We start from the raw sequence: 19,795 nt of genomic DNA, 5'->3' as shown, positions 1-19,795 counted from the left end.
ACAGATTTTCCCAGGACATATTCCTCAAAAAAGGGATGATCCTGAGAAAACCTGGAGAGGTGGCAACCCTTGTGTCGGTGTGTGTTACCTCAGTGTCTGGTAAATCTCCCAATATGAAGTCAGCAACGTTTATTAGAATAATCCTGTAGTTATGGCACAGGACTGGGAATCACAAGATCGCCATTAAATTTCCAGCTCTGCCACAGATTTCCTGTGTGACCTTGGGCAAGTCATTTGAACTGTGTACCAGTTTATCTTCTGTAAAATGGGAATAATAGTTGTATACCTCACAGGAATACTGAGAGGTGCTTGGACACTATGATTGTGGAGACTCTCAAGTACCTAAACAAGTTGACAGTCTGAGTTAAGACATGAGGAGGCAGGGTGGTGAGTATTGGAGTAGAAACAGAAAAGACAAGAGTTTACAGCAATAGGATTGTGTGATTGCTTAAGCTGGTAATAATACCATTAAGAGTTGTATACAATTAACTTTTTGTGTGAATTAATTTTGAAGTCCTCTATTCTTTTGTGAACATGATTCTGCATATGCACAAATGACTGACTTATTTTTGCTCAAAATGTTTCAGAACTATTTTACTACCCAGCAAAGCGGGGTATAATTATGTCCCCATTCATTATGTGCTGTTGGATTTACCTTCAGTTACTTAGTTCCCAAAGGTGATCATTATCATGTCATTTCCTATTTACTGTCAATAGCTTAGGTATTTTTATATTGCTGATGGGAATGAATTAGTGTTGAATAGCATTCTGCTACTGTGGGATCCAAACATTTTTCATGATGTCAACCTAATTTTCTCTGGGGCAATCTCTGTATCAATACATGCCCTCCTATTTGCCATCCCATAACATTCTTGTGCAACTATAGCAATTACTTAGAAAAGTAAAGTTAGGGGGAAGCAGAGAATATATTTTTAATCTGTATTTTAAGGCATCTTAGAAGCTGGAAGTCAGGAGAAAGAGCTAACTCCATGTGACCAGCTGCCTCTCCTTTTGACTACAGTTTGTGAATCTCTGCTCTTCTCCATACTGATTAATACTGATGCATGTATGCACTATGTACAATTCTACAGAAAATATACCAGTTATGTAATTGTCTAAAATTGTTACTATATGAATAAAAATAAATACGCAATTTCCCTATTATATCTTAGTTAAATATAACTAGTACTTAATTAGTGGAATACCCAGCATTTCAGTCTTTCCTGATTAAAAATACCAATCCTCAATGAATGTTTCCATACTAACACATTGCATTATCCTCATATAAATTTGTCCATTTTGCATTAATGTAGTGAAATGTTTGAATTTAATTCCTGAATCTTTAAAAAAAAATCTTTTTTAAAAAAATCAATTATGAAAACTGGTGGAGAGTTTTGATTGAAATTGACTTCTAGTGGGAAACGAAAATAATGTTTTTGTTTTCAATAAATGTTAAGTATAGACCTGATATACTCTGGATTTAATTGGTGTTAGCAACTACAAATAATAAAAGGAAAAAGGCAATTGGTATAGGGATCAGTTTTCAAAACAATTAACCTCTATACTGAGCTGTTTTACACACTAAGGGATATCTAAGCCAGCATAGATATATTGGAGTAGAAAAGAAACAGGTCTGTTAGGATGATTCCTTTTGATGCTACTGGATCTAGGCAAAACCTTATAATTCCCTTGCTCGCTAACTAACTAAACTCAGTTTGTGCTGTCTGGAGTCACCAAACGAGGTCTCTGAGTTGTGGCATAGACTAAGCAATCATATCCATGACCACTGATTGCACTACAGGTTTGACCAGCAATATACTTCATCAGGGCCTGAATGATACATAGATAGTGACTTCCAGCTGAGACCACATTTAACACAGGTCAGGCTCATCTGGCCAAGGAGAAAGATCTCCTTGGCCCGACTAGTAGATCAGCTAATTTTGAAGCCTGACCTAATGCAGGAGTATGCAGGATAACATACATACAGGGAGTGCAGCTGCCAGGTGGGGGATTCAGCTAATTGGCAGTCTGCTTTAGTACCTAGCCATCACTTTAAAAGCTGCTGCCTGAAGATTAAAGTGGTCTCAGGAATTGTCAAGTCTGTCATTGCCCAATGATGGAATTTCATTACTTAGTATTTTTTTTAAAGCGTTTGGGACTGGGAGAGCTCATGAAAATACATTTAAGATGCCAGGACTTCCTTTATGAAAGGCAGGGAAGCATTTCAATATGAGATGATAGGAGCAGGGTAGATGCCCAGGTGAAAAGATAGTCCTGCAGTGCTGAGTGCCTTTTTCAGCCTGCATAGAGAGGCCCGTTGGGAATAGACTGTCACCAGTGACCTAGCAGAGGCTGGCATGGCATGGTATTAGCAAGCATCAGGACTGCCCAAGCCATGAGTTATAAACTCGAAATAAACCCATGACATGTATTTTCAGCCTGAAATGCCCCAAAATCTATTCCCAGTGCACGTCTGCAACATGATCATTGCAGTGCCATTGGGAGTAGCAGTCAGCCCTGAAAAGAGTAAGACATTCACAGGCAAATACTCCAAGGTGGTGTTATCACAGCTACCACTTTGTAGAACATTGCTTGTGCTGTCACAAGGCACGTTATCCCGTTTCTCCTAGCAGCAAAAATAATCCACGTCAGCAGAGTTGTCAGTTATTGCCTTGATCTGTGACTGGGTGTTTCAGACTGGTTAAAAGTTAGTCTTCTGCCCTTGCTGCCTCTGTGATGGTCTGATACCACTCTGCATAATGCTACTGGGCAAGGGGCATAGACTGTATCTTTAAGTACTAAATAGGGGTAAAGCAAATTTAATGTCCCATAAAAGAGAAGTGTCAGTGCAAAAGTTGACGAAGCACTACTAGTTGCTCTAGGGGTTTTTTTAAGTGCCAAATGCAAATTTATATAAAAGGCTAAGTGTGGGACCTCACTGCATATCATTAATATCTTAGAATTGGAACTGGGACTCCGTACATGTATGATACCTTTAAAGGTGAGTCAAATAAACATGACAGTGATGTGGAAGAAACACCTGTTTTAGCCTAATGATCTTAGAGAAAATATTCAGGAACAGTACATCCTTCCATGAAGATTACCCCTGTAATGCTGAAGAGGTCAGTATTTGCATGGATTAGCTGTTTTGTAATTCCTGACTGGTGTATTAAAGCAGCCACTGCTGAGCTTTATTTCTGCATTTAAACTTCCAAACTAACTTTTTTATCTTTTGAATCAGGCTTGAAATTCTTTGTTCGGGATCAAGTCTGGCTTAAGGATATTTCAGGTCTCTAGTGAAGTTATTTTTGAGGGGAGGTGAGGCTGTCCCTCAGTTTCTTTCCCTTTTTCTTTCTACCCTTTCTTTTCTGGAGTTGGTACCATGTGTTATGATCCTAAGCTAATGAAGCAACTCATCAGTGTGCTCAGACATCCCAGATACTTGGCGATGGTCTCTATCTTGAGGGTGACCCTCTGCCCACAACTACAGGTTTTGCAGGTCCCAAAAGCTTGCTCCATTCACGATGGTTAATTCCCTGTGTTCTCCATTATACCTTCTTTTAGGCTTTGTGTTCTAATCCCCATCACCATTAACACTATACTGAGAGGTCAAGTTTCTTGAGATAATATAAAATATACAATTAAAAAGTTTTATATTCTAAATATTCATTTTAGTCTTCCCAGGCTTCTGGAGACTTCTGATACGCATTGGGTATGTTCATCTCACACATCACATTTGTTAGCATAAGCACTCAAGGACACTAATTTAATTCACATATTAGCAACATGCAGCTAGATTCTCAAAAGAGCACAGTACGTTGGGTGCTGAGATCTTCTGAAAATCTATCCAGAAGTGTTGCCATGGCAACTATTGGGTGTTATTAGTACTTTTGAAAATCTGGCCCATAAAACTATAGAACAGGCGTTTCAGATAACCATCTATTTCGATGTGGTCTTTGCTAACCACCACTCACCCCATCAGCGGCCTATTTGCAAATGTAAAAGTAACAGACGGTAGGTATTTAGGTATCTTAAGTCTTTAATTCAGTGTGTTTCATCTTCTTAAAAACAATAATTTGGGCTATCACCCCTTTTGATCTTTTCATCTCTTCCCATCTATTCTCTTCCTCCCTTTACCTGCACATGCTTCCCTACTCCATAATCGCTGGTTCCCTTTTCATGCTGCCTGTTTTTCTCTCTCCTGCTGCTCTGGTCCTCCTGATGACTCCTGGCTCCTGTTCCTCTGCGACTCTCGATCATGGATGCCACCCCCAGCCATACTGGTGGGATGGTGGCTCAGAGTACAAACTCCTGTAAAAACAGCTGTAAACAAGGGAGAGTAGTTGGCACTAAATGACATACCAGATCTTGGTGAACCACGAGCAAGTGCTCCATGTATCACCAGATGCCCATGGGCCCCAGTACGAGAACCGCTAGTTTAACAAATCCGTGGACATCAAGCATAGGCGCTGAGTTTTTCTTTTCCTCAGGGGGGCTCCACCCCTGCTCCGCCCCAAGGCCCCACACTCGCTCTGCCTCTTTCTGTCCCGCTTCGCCCCTGCCCACTTGCTGCTTTCCGCCCTTCCGCAAGCCCCTCCCCCAGCCACCAAACAGCTGATCGGGGGTGCTGCCAAACAGCTGTGGCTGGTGGATGCTAAGCACCCACTATTTTTTTTCCCATGGGTGCTCCAGCCCCGGAGCACCATGGAGTCGGCGCCTATGCCACGAAGAACTTCATAGTTGTAACTACTGCATATCCTAGCGAGTCAGAACTTTAGATATACAGGCCACCAACCACATGAGCTAAAGGAAAATCTCTTCTAGAATGTATGATCTGTAAGAGACAGCTGAACAATTCTGATGCTAGCCTTGCCATTATTCTCATCACAGAATGGATGAGTATTCTTTTGCCTGTTCTTAAACACCAGTTTCATATACAAGTAAATCATATTGAATAGGAAGGTTATATCACATATTACTTACTGACTTCACAATAGGCATAAGGAACTGAAGGACAAAAGGCCTCAACTTGTACAGTCAAGCTATGAATCTCACATTTTAGCAAATTAATTTTGAGGAATGTGCCTGAGAGCCAGATGGTCACATTTGTAAGACAGTGGGTTGAAAAATACCAGCTTAACCTGCTAACAGTAGTGGACAAAATCTTGCAGTCCTTCAAAACTCTTGTTTGAAGTTTTGAGATTTTGTGTAAGGACTCAATGGGGACCTTGTGTTTGGCCCATAGAAAATAGGAGAGATTTTGTTAGATCTGAAAAGTACTTCGAGATATGACACCATATAAATAATGTAGGGAGTGAAATTCAGACTGGGTGATCTAAATGGCCTTTTATAGCCCTCCTTATCTATGGATCAAATCTGGAAACCCCTAAAACTGCTTTTGCTCCATCCTGACTCACAACTCATTGAAGTCAATGAGAATTAGAACTAAGTAAGAATACACTAATGATTTCAGGATTTGGCTAAGTGCATTTATGACCACACTTCACAGCTGCTATTATTTTTGGTGCTTGGAATGGGCTGTTTATATTTTGGAAAGATTGCCATTCGTTTGCCTTAAGGTAAAGATTACCATCACAGCAGAAATACTGAATGGCTCCTGTTTTGAATGATGGAGACTAAGATGTGTACAATAAGCTAGATTCCAGAAGGGAGCCTGGCATGCAATTATTTCATGCTGAGATGTTTGAATACATTAGAAGGGTGTTTTACTTACAGTTAGGTAGAAAGGACCACTTGAGGTGTAAGTTTCTCTGCAACAGGTTTGACTAGCATTTCAGTGCTCCAGACCAGCACTTGTAACTGCTTTCTCTGCTTCACCCCTCAATCCTCTGGTAGCAGTTGCTGTTACAGCACCCTTTTTCCAGCAAGATGAACAGATTGCACAGGCACTGCTTTGTAGATAAGCCATCAGGGAATATTCAAGGAGAGAGGTGAAGGAGCACTTTGTGTCCAGGGGTGGAATGAAGGGTATCATAGTAGCAACAGAAGTCTGAGTACAAGAAGGTAGAAATTTCTCCCTACCTAAAGTATCCTTCATACAATGTGGCAGGTTGGATACACAAACTTGTTTTTTTTTCTTTGATGGCTATTTTACGTTCTATAATACTTATAATACAAGTATCTACTGTACACAGTGCTTAATTTGTGCCAGGGCTTGCCGGGGCTCAGCCCCAACATCTCTAGGCTTGGCAGTTCATAGTCCCGGCACCTCTGGGCTTTCTGTGTCAGTTATAAATGTAAAAAAAATTACTTGAGCCCCGGCACCTCTTTTATTACAAATTAAGCACTGACCATACAGAATGATATATAGTATATTTGTCTATTGGCAAGGCTGAAATGGTAATTGCATATGGATGTTTTTGCTTCCAAGTGGCTTAAAAAAAGAAAAGGCAGACCCACCTTCACACAGCCCCTTCGACACACATAGTTGTATAAAATGTTCCTCCGGATATTTAAAAAGCATGATGTTGGTAGAAGTATTGTGTGCTCTTCTGAAGTTTTGACACAAGCTAGTCTGAGCATTTTACTCCTTAAAATGTATTTCAGTGGTCTCATAATCTGTCTTGGTGTACTGCATTTTTTAATGAAATTGTCGGTCTTAATATCAAAAATTAATATGGATGATTAAAACTATTGACCATAATTACTGAGTGACATGTGATGTTCAATAAATATGGAATAAAGTAATAGATATTTTTAGATGAACTGGTAAAAGGTATGAGCATATGTATTAGCTATAAAACCCTATCTGTTTTTAATTACAGCTGCTAATGGAGCAGGTGACCTTTATTCATGTTTTATTTTAGCATGATATTAATATCTCCCTCTGAGTCATCTTCATTTTGTTCACAGGATTGAAAAAGCGTACCAGGAAGGCCTTTGGAATACGGAAGAAGGAAAAGGACACTGATTCCACGTAAGTCTGTGCAATACAGCTTAATGCATTTGTGAGTGGCTGAAATGTTTATACCAGGACATTATAGAAGAGCTACATACACTTGACACATGTAGCATACATTACTATTCAAAACTGGCAGTGCAATATTCAACAATACATTTTAAAATATTTCCCTTAGCTAAAGGACAATGTTGGCACAAGAACAAATGGGTATAACCTGGCCATGAATAAATTTAGGCTGGAAATCATGTGGTTGCTAAACTATCTAATACCAATGAAAAGAAGGTTTGAGGTTCCAGAACAGCCTTTCACTAGGAATAGTGGGGTAAAGCAACCTAACTAACTTGAAGGTAGACCTGGACAAATTTATGAACAAGGATTATATGGCAGGATTGCCTGCAATAGCAAGAGACTCAAGGAACCAGGAGATCCATTCTAATCCTGTGTCCTATGTTCATATTAATCTAGTAGCCAAACGAATGTGATCCTCGTTCCCCGTCTAATGTTGTAGGGACAATTTAGTTTCATGAGTGTTTCCAAACTGTGGTGGTGATGGTGTTCAAATTAGAGGAATATTACTGCTATGAGTGTCTCTGTCTAAACCACCAATTTGCATGTGGTCTGCTGAGAATCCTCTTTTGATGCACCATCCATTTAAATATGCTGTTTTAACAGGTCAAGGCCAGTCTTTGGAGTAGTAAAACACTCAACTGGCTTTGTGTTTATGTGCTTTCAGAAGTAGTTATGGCTCAGGTAGAGAATCAAGGTGATGTTTCATTGCTGGGAGTAGATGATGATCATGCATAATAGGATTACCAATTCTTGAGGGTTCTCACTGTTAAACTGGCTTGTTCTAAGTACTGTTTTACTTTCATGGAAAACATTCAATTTCTGCAGTAACTGCGAGGAAGAGGCATATATTTTAGAGTACTCTTTTTCAAGTATATGATTTTGTCCTACTGCTGCAGCATGCCGTGGGGTTCTTTGGTAAGGGATATACCAATATAATAAGTGTATTTTGGAAAAGTTTTAATTGAAAACATACCCTGTCCAGCTACAATCATAAAAGAAAGAGCAACAGAAGAAGACTACAGAAAATGTCATGTGCTGTACAATTGAGTGTACAGCAACCTCTGGAGGAGTGATACACATATGGAAGAAAGGATGGGTGGGTGGGGGTAGGGAACTAAGGCTTCTCAGATGTGTTTAGCTTTTGACAACGCAGAAATCCATATATTTTTTCCAAGAAAAAATATGCCACATAAGGTTGCCACCTCTGAGATACAAAAAATAAGGGACACTTGGGATATTCCTGAACCCATAAAATTGGACAGTTGGCCATGTGTACTGAACATCCTTACAGACTTCCCAGGATAATCACCTCAAAAAAGGGATGATCCTGGGAAAACCTGGACAGGTGACAACACTAATACCACAGTCATGTGGTTGCTAAATTATCTAATACCAATGTGACCGTCACTGGAGTGCTGTGAACATATCCAGCATTTCCTGGACAGATTGTGCTTTTGACTACACCATCCTCCCTCTGACTTCCACCTAGTGAGGACCATTTTAATCTGCAGTTGAGGCGCCATAGGAACCCTGTTGCTGATGTCTGCCCAGCAGATGCAGTGATTCAATGCATCCCCTAGCCACCCTGGCTATGTCCCCTTTTTAGCCACTGTCATCTCTTTAGGTGGTGCTGACCAGCTTCCTTTCCCTTTGATGAAAGGGAGGTTATGTATAATTAGCGCCCTTTGACCAGTCTGTCCGGAAGACAGTTTACAGAATCTAGCCCCTTGTTTGCAACAGAATTTCTGTAGGTAATTAGCGGGCTCTGTGCTGCTACTGGTATTGCCAGTTCTCCACTTCTGCTTGATGTTGCTGTGTCATTGAGATGCACATCGAAATGTGGCTAGTTGAAGGATTTTGCTGCCATAGGCAAAGTGGAGAATAATAAATATGTTGTTTCCAATTACATTTTGATGCCGTAGGCAATGGCCTCTTCTGCCTTCAAAAAGAGGTGAAATTCCCGTACATCTTCATCGGTAACCTGAAAATGCCTGTGCAAGCTGTTAATCCCTGGAAATCCACACTTGAAGCAAAGCGAAAAGGCCTGTGTTTAAAAAAAAAAAAGAAAGAAAGAAAATTGGGCCATTGAATCAGCAAAATGGTGGTAACTGTTCTATTGCAACCTTTGCTTGTGAATAGGTTGCTTAGCAACAGGTACCACAGACTCAAACTACTACTTGAACTCGTTGAAATTGACTAGGGAACAGCATGTGAGCCCCTGAGCTGTCTCAAATAACAGCTGTCAGGCAGGTGAGGCAAGTTGAGAAGAGATGGGATGAAAGCAAAGAGACGGTGAGGTAGATGACGATAGTGAGAAGGGGAAGGGAACAGACAGATAAAACTAAAGCAATGGGAAAAAAGCAAGTAGCCATGAGGTGGTAGAGATGGGCTGGAATGGGTAGACCAGAAATAAAAGGAAAAGGCAGTGAATAAAAAGTGGATTGGAGTCAGAAATAAGAAAATAATATGAAAAATGGTAGCGGGGTGGTTTAAAAACACAGAGAACCTAAAAAGCAAAACCTGGAGTAATTTAATAAGAGAACATGAGATGCATACTTAAATGCCTATTTGTCAGCCAGCCAGACAACAAGACAGCTAAAGACACCCACGTAGGTCATGTGCAGTTTCATTTATAATTTATCATAAAGATAGAGGAAACAAAGACCATAAATATTTTTGCTTAAAGAAAATCAATGAAACAACGTCTAGTTACTACCTTGTATCTAACCAGTTGCACAACATAATTCGAGCAATTCATTTCAAATTATGTGTTTTTATAGATGCTGTAGGAACGCTGATGAAAGAGTTAAGATAACGAATCCTGAAGAGGATGTTTTTGATAATGAGCTGGTAGGAGAGACTATATTAGGGAAAACACTTTAATTAGTGAGCTACGGAGGTGGCTTATCTTCCTGCTTTGATGGGGTGGGTGGGGTGATTTTTTTTTTCTTTTGTGGGGTGGGGAGGAGGATGAGGGTGCCATAGCATCGACATTAGTAGGATGGAAACAATGGCAACCATAAGGAGTAATTTTGCTAATTGTGTCCATTGTAAAACTTAGTAGTGCTAATACTTGAGCAAAAGGAGAATACTCATTAGCTTGCAGCTGCAGAACCACAAATATCTGCTTCCTTGGCCTCCAACCACTAGAAGATGTGGGACTACATATTTTGTCATTCACTACTCCCCACTCCCTCCCTTCCTTTGGGTTTGTCTTCCAGTCTAGCCTTTATTTCGTTACGTATGCATGAGGCCCTGCCCTCAATAGAATCTACCCCAAGATGAGATCTACAAGTGTTCTCACACTCTGCCTTTCCTTTTCGTGAGTTGGCTGACTCCCATGCATGGAGCAGTAGGAATGTACTACTGCCATTGTGGCAGTTATTGTGTAGAAAGAATAGTAAATATGGCAGGCGACCAGCTTGGCTGAACATTGAAATCCTTGCTGATCTTAAACACAAAAAAGAAGCTTACAAGAAGTGGAAGATTGGACAAATAACCAGGGAAGAGTATAAAAATATTGTTCGGGCATACAGGAGTGAAATCAGGAAGGCCAAATCACACCTGGAGTTGCAGCTAGCAAGAGATGTTAAGAGTAACAAGAAGGGTTTTTTCAGGTATATTAGCAACAAAAAGAAAGTCAAGGAAAGTGGGCCCCTTAGTGAATGAGGGAGGCAACCTAGTGACAGAGGATGTGGAAAAAGCTAATGTACTCAACGCTTTTTTTGCCTCTGTCTTCACGAAAAAGGTCAGCTCCCATGGAGAGGAGGTGACCAGCCCTCTGAGGAGAAAGAAGTGGTTCAGGACTATTTAGAAAAGCTGGACGAGCACAAGTCCATGGGGCCGGATGCGCTGCATCCGAGAGTGCTAAAGAAGTTGGTGGATGTGATTGCAGAGCCATTGGCCATTATCTTTGAAAACTCATGGCGATCGGGGGAAGTCCCGGACGACTGGAAAAAGGCTAATGTAGTGCCCATTTTTAAAAAAGGGAAGGAGAAGGATCCTGGGAACTACAGGCCAGTCAGCCTCACCTCAGTCCCTGGAAAAATCATGGAGCAGGTCCTCAAGGAATCAATTCTGAAGCACTTAGAGGAGAGGAAAGTGATCAGGAACAGTCAGCATGGATTTGCCAAGGGCAAGTCATGCCTGACTAATCAAATTGCCTTCTATGAGGAGATAACTGGCTCTGTGGATGAGGGGAAAGCAGTGAACATCTTGTTCCTTGACTTTAGCAAAGCTTTTGGCACGGTCTCCCACAGTATTCTTGCCAGCAAGTTAAAGAAGTATGGGCTGGATGAATGGACTATAAGGTGGATAGAAAGCTGGCTAGATTGTCAGGCTCAACGGGTAGTGATCAATGGCTCCATGTTTAGTTGGCAGCTGGTATCAAGTGGAGTGCCCCAAGGGTCGGTCCTCGGGCCAGTTTTGTTCAATATCTTCATTAATGATCTGGAGGATGGTGTGGATTGCACCCTCAGCAAGTTTGCAGATGACACTAAACTGGGAGGAGAGGTAGATACGCTGGAGGGTAGGGATAGGATACAGAGGGACCTAGACAAATTAGAGGATTGGGCCAAAAGAAATCTGATGAGATTCAACAAGGACAAGTGCAGAGTCCTGCACTTAGGACGGAAGAATCCCATGCACTGCTACAGACTAGGGACCGAATGGCTCGGCAGCAGTTCTGCAGAAAAGGACCTAGGGTTACAGTGGACGAGAAGCTGGATATGAGTCAACAGTGTGCCCTTGTTGCCAAGAAGGCCAATGGCATTTTGGGATGTATAAGTAGGGGCATTGCCAGCAGATCGAGGGATGTGATCGTTCTCCTCTATTCGACATTGGTGAGGCCTCATCTGGAGTATTGTGTCCAGTTTTGGTCCCCACACTACAACAAGGATGTGGAAAAATTGGAAAGAGTCCAGCAGAGGGCAACAAAAATTATCAGGGGACTGGAACACATGACTTATGAGGAGAGGTTGAGGGAACTGGGATTGTTTAGTCTGTAGAAGAGAAGAATGAGGGGGGGATTTAATAGCTGCTTTCAACTACCTGAAAGGGGATTCTAAAGAGGATGGCTCTAGACTGTTCTCAGTGGTAGCTGATGACAGAACAAGGAGTAATGGTCTCAAGTTGCAGTGGGGGAGGTTTAGGTTGGATATTAGGAAAAACTTTTTCACTAGGAGGGTGGTGAAACACTGGAATGCGTTACCTAGGGAGGTGGTGGAATCTCCTTCCTTAGAAGTTTTTAAGGTCAGGCTTGACAAAGCCCTGGCTGGGATGGTTTAGTTGGGGATTGGTCCTGCTTTGAGCAGGGGGTTGGACTAGATGACCTCGAGGTCCCTTCCAACCCTGATATTCTATGATTGGAATTTTTTTAAAAAACATGCTTATCGTAAGAGTAATGAGTGTTTTTTTGGCTCACAGTGCAGAGACAGCATAGCATGGGAGTGGAAGACACACTTATTTGTCGGGCTCATTGTAACGGGCCTGGCACCCATCTCTCACAAGTGCCCCCTTCTGATTGGGCATGTCTGCGTTCTTTTAGTCTGGAGACCCCTTTCGGTGGTTCTCAGGTGGGTTTTCAGTGACTCAGCCCTCCGGCCGAGTCACACTGTCTAAACATTAGCCAGCACAAACTCCTTCTGGAGTGTAAAATAGTCCACAGGGGCCTATCTCAGTACCCCTGTGGTCATAGAATCATAGAATATCAGGGTTGGAAGGGACCCCTGAAGGTCATCTAGTCCAACCCCCAGCTCAAAGCAGAACCAATTCCCAGTTAAATCATCCCAGCCAGGGCTTTGTCAAGCCTGACCTTAAAAACCTCTAAGGAAGGAGATTCTACCACCTCCCTAGGTAACGCATTCCAGTGTTTCACCACCCTCTTAGTGAAAAAGTTTTTCCTAATATCCAATCTAAACCTCCCCCACTGCAACTTGAGACCATTACTCCTCGTTCTGTCATCTGCTACCATTGAGAACAGTCTAGAGCCATCCTCTTTGGAACCCCCTTTCAGGTAGTTGAAAGCAGCTATCAAATCCCCCCTCATTCTTCTCTTCTGCAGGCTAAACAATCCCAGCTCCCTCAGCCTCTCCTCATAAGTCATGTGTTCCAGACCCCTAATCATTTTTGTTGCCCTTCGCTGGACTCTCTCCAATTTATCCACATATGGATAAACCACCAATTTATGGTGGTTTCTCTCTCTAGCCCTCCTTGGGCTTTAGTCTTTAAGTAGTCCACCCCTGATATGGGGCTGTATCCCCAGGGCTTCCTGGAGACACTATCTTTCTGTAGCCCTTCCCAGGCTTAGTCCTTATTCAATCCCTAGCAACCAGCCAGGAGCCTCTTGGTCCCCCGGTCCCTGCCAGCAGCATTAGTTGTCCATAGTCCTGCTGCTGTTCCAGGCAGCCAGGCCTGCAGTCCATTCTTCTCCTGCTCCATGCAGCAACTAACTGCTGCTCTGTTTTGCAGCTCCTTTTATATGGCCTTCCTGGGCCCTGATTGGCTGCTTCCTCTGCAGCCACTCTAGCCTGCTTGGAGGACCTCTCCACTGCTCCTTTCCTGGGATGGGTGTGACAGAACCCTGAGGCCTCCAGCAAGGGGCCTTTGGGCCTAGTCCAGCCTGTCACACTCATGCAGTTCTAGACACTATGGTACATTCTCTACTTCTACTTGTGCACTGGTAGCTGTTACAGAAAAACATAACAGTTTGACAGAAATTTTAAGGCAAGGAGAAGGGCTCTCTATTTATAGAGTCAGTAACAGGCCTTCTGTACTTAGTCATATACTCACTATTAAGGACTGTCATATTTGAAGACCCAAACTCAATCTATCTAGCTAGGGTCTTACATTAGTGCCCATCACCATAGTGTCTGAGCTCCTGAGTAAAAAACAACAACGACAGAGTCAGTAGTGAGATCAAGTATTCCTTACAGACATTAACTAACAGGTTGAGTCTCTCCGTCTGAAGAGGCTCTGAAGAGTCTAATTATGTCTGAAACTACTTTGAAAACATACAGAATCAGCCATGGGCTTTGGGTTTGAACAACTCAAGCAAAGTCAGTGAAAACTTGGATGAAGATGCCAACTCAAAATAGGCAACTTTAGTATTAACTAAGTTCAGCAGTGCTTTAGTAATCCAATTTGCTTTATCGTGCTAGTTTTCTCTGTAATTATAATCAAGGATTAATAGAATGAAATTTATATTTATAGCTGGATTTATTATAAAAGAATCTTGTTAACATTTTTTAAATTTAAGTGTGGATTGCGAACTGATAATTAGTTCAGTCTGCATGAGGACATGTAACAGTGCACCGGGGACAAAGAGCAGGTGGCTTGAAGGTGGCTGCATATGCTGAAATAAGGAGGAAAGTGGAGATGTCAATCAACTCCAAAGTTTCCAAAAGGGAATGAAGCCATAAAAAAAGAACAAACTCAATAAAGTAGAGGTGTGGAGAGGAAACTGAACAGATTGCAATATTTTAAGCTGAGGGCAGAAGGGAGACAGGAATCTATTGGCTGTATTAACATTGAATGCTGCCATTGGTGTCGCCTATTATTTTATTGAAAGTGAATTTTGTAATGTTGTATTACACCACTGTGGGTTCGGCTCTGGCGGCTACAGTTTCAAGTTTAACAGAGTGCTCCTTGCTCCAGAGTTAGTCTCTCTAGGAACACATAAAGACCAAAAGTAGTGACCACACATACATTCACAAGTACAAGGTCTAGACTGTTTTACAAGTTTCATTAAAGTTATGATCAGCTAAGTATACAGAAATTCTATACAGACCTATGCTCAATTTACAAATATGTTTATACTCGCATCCTTAACAACAGTGTTAGGGTCTGATGGGTCTCTCATGGCTTGATCATCAGTAGAGGGATGGTTCCTGCTGGAGTCTCTCAGAGGAAAACTGAGCTCCCTGTCCTGGGCATCCCCTATTTATAGTGTGATTCTGTCTATACCTACATTCTGCGCATGTCCAAAAAAGCACCAACCCTCTTTTCTCTTATTGGTTTGTGTCCCTGGAATCTTAAGGGACCCCAGTTTTTATAGGCTGTGTAAATTCCCTTTATTCTCATTAGCATTGACACACAACCTGTATTCTGTGGTTAAGACACATGTTGGAGACAGATGCACCTTTACAGTATTTTTATGATCTAATATTAATCTTCTGGGTAATTTTTTGCAATCTTACCAGTTGGTACCTCTTTTCTCATGATCCTAGAGCATCGGGTTATTTTCTGGTCACTTGTGTCATCATTTCTTGTCTCCAAGGCCCAAAATAGCTAAGCTAAAGTCTTGCAGGCCTCAACCTACAGGTTCTTGCATTTCAGCTTGTCTTACTCATGTCTGATACTTTGATCAGTATTTAGAGGAACCATCGATACTTTTATAATCCTTCAAATTAACTCTAATTAACATACAATAAATATATGTAATATAACATGTTAATCATAACATCACACAAATAAATAATAAAATAAAATAATTGGCTACATTAGGCAGGAAGAGATGTAATTTGGAAGAACATACAGGAGTTGTCCATTGGAAGAAGCTGCAGCAACAGCACTGATTCTCTTACCATAGCCACATCCCAAGAACACCTATGGGCATGTCAGCAATCAGTCATGATGCAGCTGTCACAGTTTCAGGATAATTGCATTTGTGTTTTCCCCCTTCGTGGTCCTTGAATGGCACCTACTTACAGATTTCCAGCCCCCAGCCATCACCTCTCTTGGGGGCAGACCCAGGCCTCACTCCCTCCTCACCAGAGGTTTTAAGACTACACAGCTCCCTGGACTGCACTAAACAGAATGGTGCCTGTGCTTTGCTTTCTCTGAAGGCTAGACTGATCTATTGCCTGCAGTTGTAAGTTGCCACACAGCTCCTTCTAAGCAAGCACATTTATTTTTAAGGTAAAAACATTACAGAGAAAATATATTAAAACAATAAAAGAACCTACATGCCTGCTAAAAAGCTTAGCAGAAGTCACCCCAACCTCTTGTAGTTTTCAGTCCTCCAAAAACCACCACTGGATTTTTCCCCATAACTACAAGTTTGTATCTTGATACTTTGTTCGTATCAGAACAAAGGCTGGGAAGAGCAACCGTTTCTTTATACAGATTAGGTTTATCGGATTATCGGCAGACAAAGAGCCTCTCCTCAGAGCATAGCTTCAGAAGGCTGGGTTTTCGCATAACCCATAGTTAGGTAATTTTCATTAACCTCTCCCTGGGGATTCCCCAGGAAATCCACTTAACACTTATTGTCCCAAAAGTCTATACTTGTCTGGCACATTTTCAATATAGTCTTTTGAACTCCCAGTTTTGTCATTGATCTCATCTACCCCCTAGAGAGACTACATACAATCCTGACCCACAATTAAATTTGTTTTATACAATAAGAGTTTTCAAGGATACTGCAGAAAATTGCCATATCTGTCTCAGCATTCAGCAAAGGTACTGATGCACAGTGAGCTTACATAGAGGTCCAGAATTAATATGAATGGGACAAGTAAATTCCTGGAGAAGAGGAGTTCTGAAATAGCACAGATGTAATCCAGAGGAATTTGCAAAGCCTCCACATTCAAGAGTTTTAAGCTAAAGCAGAGAATGCAAAGGAGATGGTCGCAGACCCAGGAATCCAATGGGGTGCCTTTGAGGCCATCAGGTCAGAGATCTTTGGAAACCAGCCCAGATCAAGAGAGCAGATGAAAAACCTACAGCAGATGGGAACATTTGCTTGAATGAGTGAAGGGAAATTGAATTAGAGGGAATTCTGAGACCAGGAAAAAACTCTAAAGTTACTTACTTAGTTGATAAAATAAGCTACTTGTCTAATATTGATATGCATAGTGTTAATCATCCTGAGCTAATTTGAAAGTCAAATTTGTTTTAATTGTAAGTGGGGAATCATCATCAAATGTGTGTGTTTCTAGTGAAGTCCTTCAGGGATTGGTTCTTGGTCCTACAGTATTTAACATTTTTATCAACGACATGGAAGAAAACCTAAAGTCATGACTGATAAAGTTTGCAGTTGACACAGAAGTTGGAGTGGTAAATAATGAAGAGGACAGGTCACTGATACAGACAGATCTGGATTGCTTGGTAACCTGGGCACAAGCACACAATATGCAGTCCACTAATACCTCGGAAGGAGGAAGAATTGAGCCATCTCTGCCGGGATTCAAACATGTGGTTCTAGGGAGTCTAAATATTTCCTACCCAAAACCAAAATCACTAAGCTTAAGGAACATGTGTGGAATATGGAATCTTATATTACATCTGCTGCTTTAGAAAAATATTTTGGGAACCTCATGTAATGAGTAAGATTTAAATATTAAATCGTAGACTAAGAAAAGGCAAATACACAATCATTATAGAGTGGTTCAATGAAGGACATTGGTGTGTTTAATTATACTTGAGTTGGCAGTAGCTGCCTGTAGATTTTGTACAATGTCATAAGTCTTGACCATCAGTCTTTGGAACATCTGTAGCACTAGATGAGACGGAAGGATGTGGAGGGCGTGGGAGAGGGAAGAGTGGGGGCTGGATTTAATAATTACTTATCATTTCACTCAACACTTTATCATATTTATATAATGCTAAATAAACATGACTGCCATATCTCTAGCTGTTCCATGCTTGCTACAGCTTAAGGCCCAGTTCTGCAAACACTCTTAAGCATAGTCCTTTATATGGTAACTAGTCCTGCTGACTTCAGTGCAGCTGCTACTACTATTCCTCAGAAGAAAGGACTCTGTCCAGTAGAAAGTACTTGCAGGATTGGGCCCTAAATTGTCAATGTATTTTCTATTTCTACTGTGTCTTCTAAAAGAACATACAACATGTCTCACGTAAGGTTTGAGATTGTTTTGGGAGAAATGAATATCAGAATGTGAATGTAAAGAACAAACACTGAAAACAGAAGTCCACATTTCTCCATCAGAAGGGTACGGTGTACAAATCCCATGAAAGAGATATTAAGACCTTTGAAAATGTTACCACCACAGCATTCCTGTGGTTCTTATCAGCAATTGGAAGGTGGGTGACAGTAGCTGACCATAAAAATCACAGCTCGTGTGAATTAGCTGAGAAAATTGTTTACAAAGGTTAAACAGAAAAGGCTGAATTAGACTGTTTTTTGACTAATATGTATTTTATCTTTGTTGTAGAGGATCACCAGACAGGGACGGAATTGTAAGTACTAAACTCTTCTTATAAAATTATTCTTAATGGCATTCAGTCTGTGTCTGTCGAAAAGCATTGTCCTCTGCAAATCAGCATAAGGAAGGTCTTACACTTTCTCTCTATTTCCATTTAATGTAGTAAATACATTAAAAATTCTCTTTATGAGAGAGCTGTTTGTTTAAATCAGAGGAATTCAGTCTGGGAAGATTATTTATTTGTCAAAAATAAGCAGTCAATATAGTTGCAGTGCCAAAATCATCTCTGTTGTACATACAGCCACTTTATAAATCCTGTATAAAAATAGTTCAAAGGTAATGTTAACTAAAATCAAGAATTTGAAAGCTGCCTTTTTATTATGAATGTTTACTTTTTATGGGAAAATGTTGTACAGCATTTTCTGCACAATGGATTAGTAATCTGAAAGGTTATGAAGAGAAATGTGACAAGTTTGACTATTTTCTGTGCAATTTTTATTTTCTATATTAAATTGAAAATAGGAGAGTGGTTACTTTTAAATTATGACTGCTTTAACTTATGGTTTTAAGAATGAATGTCCCTACTAAAATTGGACTTTAGAGGGGTCTTGATTCCTAAATTTCAAGTTTGCAAAGAAGTATGTTGGGTTCAGACATTGATTTTACTGTAATTTGTTTTTTAAAGAGATTTGGTACTCAGATTTAAAAAGCTCATGCCTCAAATAAAAATCAGGAACGTATTCAGAAGGAAAACTGGTGCAGCTGGGAAACTGTTTGTAGTTACTCTGCATCATACTCAGAGCTCTGGAGTGGAAACTAAACCAGTCATTAAAAACATTATATGTGTCTCCCGTAAAATCACACAAAAATTCGAATGCTTAATTACTGCTTTAAGAGGCACAAGTCTTTGTCATCTGACCCAAGATCCTTAGCTTCGTGATAACCCTGCACTCATAGAGCCCTTTGTCGTTAATTCTTAAGAAATGTCAAGAAATGAAGTTCAGAATACTAAACTTTGGGTAACACTTTAATCAAGGCTCTATTCATCAGAAAGAAAAGAAAAATGTAGATTTGCAGATTACATGAAACTGTGGAATGTACAAATCTGTCTTCCCTGGTCTTCAACCTCTACTTCTCCTCTTCTGTTCCTTTCCTGTCTGCCCTTGGACTCTTCCTCCTGTCCTCTTCTTTCTGTTCTGCTACTCTCAGACTCTGTTTCTTCTGTTTTTTCTATGTCAGCTGCAGTCAGGTATTTGCCTTATCTCTTCTCTGTGTGCAGTACTCCTCATGTTTCAAATGCAGTGCTACTTTCCTTTTCTCCATCTGCAATTTCTTAGGCCTCCTGTAAATGTGACATACTTACCCAAAGATCACGATATGTGGGGGAATTCTGTTAATCTTTGTGTCACGTATACAGACATACCCACACTGCGCTTCTTGAAGCAAGAAAAAAGTGTAAGGTGGATACCCCCTGTATACGGAGTCTAAGAATGAAGAGTTACCTAACAGATTAAAGACCTTCTGAAACCAATGACAAAACTACTGTTGGTTTCAGTGATAGCAGGATTGGGTGCCAAAGTTGTGGGTAGCTTGTCAGACCACATCATGGCTTTTTTTTGTTGTTGATGCTAAAGAGTAG

General features: G+C 40.9%; 1 protein-coding gene across 1 annotated transcript in view; it reads left to right on the top strand.

Moving 5' to 3' along the window:
* Positions 1-19,795, top strand: part of SGIP1 (SH3GL interacting endocytic adaptor 1) — a 166,113-nt gene that overhangs the window by 51,110 nt on the left and 95,208 nt on the right. Inside the window, exons 2-3 of the mRNA XM_084637122.1 lie at positions 6,874-6,937; positions 18,166-18,190. Of these exons, the coding sequence (XP_084493248.1) occupies positions 6,874-6,937; positions 18,166-18,190 (89 nt within the window). The remainder of the gene's footprint in view (positions 1-6,873; positions 6,938-18,165; positions 18,191-19,795) is intronic.

The sequence above is a fragment of the Lepidochelys olivacea genome, assembly GCF_965140295.1.
Source record: "Lepidochelys olivacea isolate rLepOli2 genome assembly, chromosome: 8".
Taxonomy (NCBI): domain Eukaryota; kingdom Metazoa; phylum Chordata; order Testudines; family Cheloniidae; genus Lepidochelys; species Lepidochelys olivacea.
This window is presented reverse-complemented; position numbering and strand designations above follow the sequence as displayed.